At 37.6% G+C, this 5,859-nt stretch overlaps 1 protein-coding gene across 1 annotated transcript in view; it reads left to right on the top strand.

Annotated features, from left to right (window-relative positions):
• Nucleotides 1-4,171: 4,171 nt before the first annotated feature.
• LOC106533827 (bone morphogenetic protein receptor type-1B) overlaps nucleotides 4,172-5,859 on the top strand; it is a gene marked incomplete at its 5' end in the record, with an annotated part of 7,530 nt that continues 5,842 nt past the window's right edge. The window contains 2 exon segments of the mRNA XM_014030268.1: nucleotides 4,172-4,334; nucleotides 4,425-4,524. Of these exon segments, the coding sequence (XP_013885722.1) occupies nucleotides 4,172-4,334; nucleotides 4,425-4,524 (263 nt within the window).

Below are 5,859 nucleotides of genomic sequence, written 5' to 3'. Positions count from 1 at the left end.
GTATATATAATTTCATGTGTTTATATTATTGTATTTGTCTCACAGGACTTGGATAGATTTTCCTTTTGGCCCTCTTGAGGAAAAAGTTTGGGCACCCCTGCATGAGACTGAGACACTTTTGAAATATTTTTTACATAATATAGCAATTTTTTAGCAGCCTTTAGCTTTTAATATTTACAGGTAATGATGCTTCAAAAGGCATTAAAAATCCAAATATTGTGTGAGTAGTATTTAGATATAACACTGTTCCAAACTTCTCCCCTTTTTTACTTCTCTGCCTGTTTGGGTCTTGCCCAGTCAGCCTTACAATCCCTGTTACACACGTGCACACAGTGATCTGTAGCCAAGGATCCCAGGTGCAGGCTGGATGTGAAAGGCTTTGTGTTTTGTCAACAGCACAGCAGCACCTCACATGGCAATGTGGTGGACTCATACTGGGAGGAATGGGCAAAGGTAGCAGTGAACGGTTGGGATAGATGTGAAGGTTGTATGATAGAACAGAGTAACAATGAGTAGAGAACATGTGGAAGTAAATGGAGGGATTAAATGTGAAAATATTAAATGAACAAAACAGGCAAATAAAGCAAATGGTTTGGCAGAGTTTTGGAATAAAGAAAGAAAAAAAGGCTGAGGAGGAGGTTGGCAACAAATGAAACACAATGTGACTTAGCATTAGGGAGATGGATGGAGAGATCAGAGGGAGGAGGGCAGAGTGAGAGAAATGGTGGAAAAGGCCAGTGGCCTCTGCTCTGTCCCCTCTGTGTGCTGCTAAACTGCCCACCAGTTCCCTGCAGCTCTGTCACTTCTTGTTTGTTAATCCCCCATTCTTCGCCCCCTTCTACCCTTCCTCGCTCCCTTTCGCTCAAATTGGTCAATTGTTAATGTGACCCCTTTAAACCCCGCCATCCCTCTCTTTTAGTTGTGCCACCACATTATCTGTGTTTAGAAAGGACAGTGCTGGATGGCAAATTTCAATAATTGAAGAAAAGTTAAAGGGGTGTATTATATATACTTGTTTTCTCAGAAAACTGAACTTATTCTAATTACTGGAATATTACAAAATGGGCTTTGGAAGTAATCCTTGAGCTGTAAAATATGGCAATATGTTTCAAATGTCAGTGAAAGTTATTTTGTTTAATATTGAGAAGGTAACAGCTACAATCAGGGCTAAGGTTCAATAGCCTTTCCATTGTACATCGTGCTAAAATTCAGGTTAATATTTAAGATATGTCACAGACAACACATTCATACGCAAGAGTATTTTATTTTCCTTTAAAGCTCATCTTGAACAATTCTGTCAGTTTTGAAGCTTTACGCATAAATTTACAAATGTGTGAAACAAATCAGCTGACATTTTTATGGTCAGTATGGCTTTTATGACCTTCTCAGCTTTACTCTGTGATGTGCATTTATGATATGAGTTTTAAGAAGTTATTGTGTGTGGCTCTTCCTTTCAAGTTTAWACAAGCCCATCTGTTTTTTTTCTGTCTTCTGCCAAAGATAAAAGCAGATGAAGAATGAGAGTAATGAGAGATTTTAAAGTTTATATTTTATTACAAAAATGTTTAATCCACCACAGATTAACAGTAGAGTTGTAGGTTATTTTTTTAGGAGCGACAATCTTATGTCTACATTAAAGGTTTTACATTTGGATATGAGACCTTGGCTGTGTTCTTTATTTTTTTCATCATGACAGAATCTGATCTTGTGTGTTGGCTAATTAACCACTTCTAGACGATAGGGATGAAGCTGGAGCATTTGGACAAATTAACCAACTAAAGGGACCCATGCCTACAATAAACACATTTTTAAAACAGTTTCCCAATGGAGAGGGCAACATTTGGAAATGAAATAAAATATGAACTTTAAGCTAATATATTGTAATATATTGTGTGGGAGTATTTATTTCAGAWACTGAAGCCTTCATGCTTGCTTTGGAGTATCTCTGCTTTGCAGCTGTTACGCATCTGGTCTCTGTGATCATGTTGGAATGAATGAAAATCTTGAAAGCCGTGGAGGAAAGGCACTTCCGTGATCTTTCTTTCCCTCCCTCAAGTGATGAACAGGTGCTCTTTTGAAATYAGATAAGCAGGGAAATACTGCAGCTTTGTTTCAGGGCTTCGAAACTGTATGAGAGAACACATATTGAGGCATCAGGTGCAGGAGCTCATTTTTTTCTTATTTCACTGTGCTCTATATGTGTTCATGAGCTTCCTTTTTAACATTGTTCATGTCTAAAGTGTGTATTGTGTATTACATATTTACATTCAGTCAGCAAAATGTACTGTAGAATCATTTTACAATGTATTACAGACTATGTTGAGTTATTATTTCCTGTRATTCCTTAGACCTCATCACATTTATGTTCACAGAGCAGATAATAAACTGCTCTCGGATGAACTTTCATACCRACAGATGTTGCTGCTCAGGAAATAAGCAGCTGAACAGATGTACACAACTTAGTGCATGAAGCTATACTAATGCACATACAATAAAACCGTTAATTTAGGAATCAAAATGCAAAAGTGATGTGAGAGCAGAGGCGACAGACCATCATTTCCCCATTATTTATTAGGCACCATTAAACATGAGCAAAACCCATCARAGACTCAGAGTAAACAAGCTTGTAAAAAGCTATGTGGACATTTGCAGGAGCAAATGTTTGCTGTTCATCCGACCAGAGATTCTAATCTGAGTAAAGCTGAAGGACTAACAGTTTATAACAGTAACCTCAAAGTTGTCTGTTTGGGTAAAAATAATATTATTGTCAGTGTATACATTCATATATTTATATAAGTATTGCTGGTAACATCTACATTGACCATCCCCCAGTAGCATAGTACTAGGCAAAAGTTGTAAACCAACCCTGCATTTCATTAGACTTTGCTTTCAAGGAACCAGATACAGTAATTGTGTATTTTTTTCATCAAATTTATCAAAGGGGCAATATCATGTAAAATCAACTTTTTTGAGTTTTATATCATGTTATAATGTTATCCTCTCATCAAAAACATGCCCAAAGTCTTGCTTTGACTCATTCATACATGTTTGAGAAATCCTGTGCTGTCCTGCGGCTGCCAGGCAGGGGAGCAAAAACGGCCGGTTGGGCCAAGAACCGCCTTTTGTGGTCAGCTCCTCCTCTGAGGTGTGTCTCTGAACCAAGCTTCCTCATCACAGGGCACACACCCACCCAGCCCCGAGCTGAAATGGGTGGGACAGAAGCGGAAGGAGGCTCTTAAAGAGACAGAGGCCAATTTCAAGGCTTTTAGAAACAGATATGATGAGAAGTCAAGTTTATTTTCTATTTAAACATATAAACAACATTTTAATAACAATTGAAGGTGACATAGTTACTTTATTATGATATAGAATTTAAATATATGCCTGAGAAACACATAATATTGCCCNCTTTCAAGGAACCAGATACAGTAATTGTGTATTTTTTTCATCAAATTTATCAAAGGGGCAATATCATGTAAAATCAACTTTTTTGAGTTTTATATAATGTTATAATGTTATCCTCTCATCAAAAACATGCCCAAAGTCTTGCTTTGACTCATTCATGCATGTTTGAGAAATCCTGTGCTGTCCTGAGGCAGCCAGGCAGGGGAGCAAAAACGACCGGTTGGGCCTAGAACTGCCTTTTGTGATCAGCTCCTCCTCTGAGGTGTGTCTCTGAACCAAGCTTCCTCATCACAGGGCACACACACCCACCCAGCCCCGAGCTGAAATGGGTGGGACAGAAGCGGAAGGAGGTTCTTAAAGAGACAGAGGCCAATTTCCAGGCGTTTAGAAACAGATATGATGAGAAGTCAAGTTTATTTCCTATTTAAACATATAAATATTTTAATAACAATTTAAGGTGACATACAGTAGTTACTTTATTATGGTATAGAATTTAAATATATGCCCGAGAAACATAATATTGCCACTTTAAAGTATTTTAGTTGGTTTTGTTTTCTAATCAGTCTTTGTACTTGGTCATGGCAGCATATTGTTCAGTGTCTGGTTTAAAGAGTGAAAAAAGTGAACCAAGTAGAAGTAAAAAAAAACTTCAACAAATGAACCATAATAAAAATTATTAAAAAAAAAATAAAATCCAGCAAAGCCTCACAAAGGATCTGAGAGATGTATCATTTTATTGTGTTGTTTCCTCTTGTTTTGTTCACAGGCAACATATTGGACAGCATGTTGCTAAAAACATCCAYTAAAGAGGCAGTGGAGAGTGGGAACAAGACTTCTGGCAGTGCAGCTCCTGCTTCATCTTCCCAAAGATTCCTGTGGTGTTACTGTGATCACCACTGCCCAGAAGACTCGACCAATAACTCATGCAGGTGAAGCGGCAAATCCATGAAGTGTACTCACTTCTGTGTAACAGTTTTTTTGATTGCTGCACTTTATTGTGTCTAAATGTGCTTTTGAAGGACGGATGGGTACTGTTTTACCATGGTGGAGGAGGAAGGTGGGGTACTGGTCAAGACTGCAGGTTGCTTGGGGCAAGCTGGATCAGAGTTTCAGTGTAGGGTGAGTTGATGACTATAGTTTCATAATGTAAATATTTCCATGTCCTTGTCACCATTTTTTTTTCCTTCTGGCACAAATTCTTCCTAAAATGGTGTTTGTGGTGAGAACCAAAGAGAATAATAAAATACTAACTTAAGCTTTAAAGTGCTAGTTCAGATCAGTCGAAGTGTGGTTCTGAGGAAGAGTTATGAAAAACAAGATCTTCTAGATTAGAGGCCTTCAACCCCGGTCCTCGTGACCCACTGTCCTGCATGTCTTAGATGTTTCACTGCTTCGACACACCTGATTCAAATCATTAAATTACTTACTCAGAAACTCAACAAGTTTAGTAGAAGCCTGCCAATGACTCATTTATTTCAGTCAAGTGTGCCAAAACAGGGAAACATAAAAAAAGGCAGGACAGTGGGTCACGAGAAACAGGTTAGAAGACCTCTGTTATAAATAGCTCTTTTAATGGTCGCTGTTTGGAAAAACAGAATTCAGTTCTGATCCCAAGTGGGACTAAAACCAAAGTGGATTGCTGCCACTTTGAAATAACTCCAAAAAAATAATGCCAGTTTTTACAAACACTATTTTATTCATTTTTACATTGCTGTCAATTTCAAATTGCATAGTTATCAACATACAGTTTTCTGGAAGCAGCAGCAGCAACTAGCTGYAGCATGTCAACAACAGCCTGGGGGACTTCCAGTAGGAATATAGTAATAATATTCCTGACTTAACTTTGCCATGTTCAACTACAGGTAGTTCAAAAATTGATTTAAAGAAAAAAAAGCTCATAAATAGTTAAAAATGTTTTGAGACAGCAGCAATCCACTTTAAGTCTTGACCCTGTTTTGACTAGCTGTTAGCTTGTCAATTTGGTCTGAACCAAACTCTACTTCTTATCCAAAAAGCTGTTTACAACAGGTAAGATGATTGTTATTCATGACTTTTCTACAGAAAGGTTTGAACTACCACTTTACCTGGACTACATTACTAAAGTCTAAGCCAGGGGTTCTTAACCTTTTTGACCTCGGGGCCCAATTTATTGAACATAAAGTGGCACGAGGCCCAATCAGACATTACCAATGAACAGATCAAAATGATAATTATTCTAAATCTTGGTGTAATTTTTATTGTATTTACATTATAACTAAATTAAATACACTTAAATTTTAAAAGTAAAACTCCTGTCAAATAATCACAAGACATGATTATGACAAACATTTTTGTATTGTAACCTGCCCATCACAATTATTTGAACAAATACAGTACAACGGTCAGTCAACAGACCTTATCAACTTATCAACACACACACACACACACACACACACACACACACACACACACACA

Source organism: Austrofundulus limnaeus, unplaced genomic scaffold (genome assembly GCF_001266775.1).
Source record: "Austrofundulus limnaeus strain Quisiro unplaced genomic scaffold, Austrofundulus_limnaeus-1.0 Scaffold1031, whole genome shotgun sequence".
Taxonomy (NCBI): Eukaryota; Metazoa; Chordata; class Actinopteri; order Cyprinodontiformes; family Rivulidae; genus Austrofundulus; species Austrofundulus limnaeus.
Note: the sequence above shows the minus strand (reverse complement) of the source record. Positions and strands in the feature narration are given on the sequence as shown.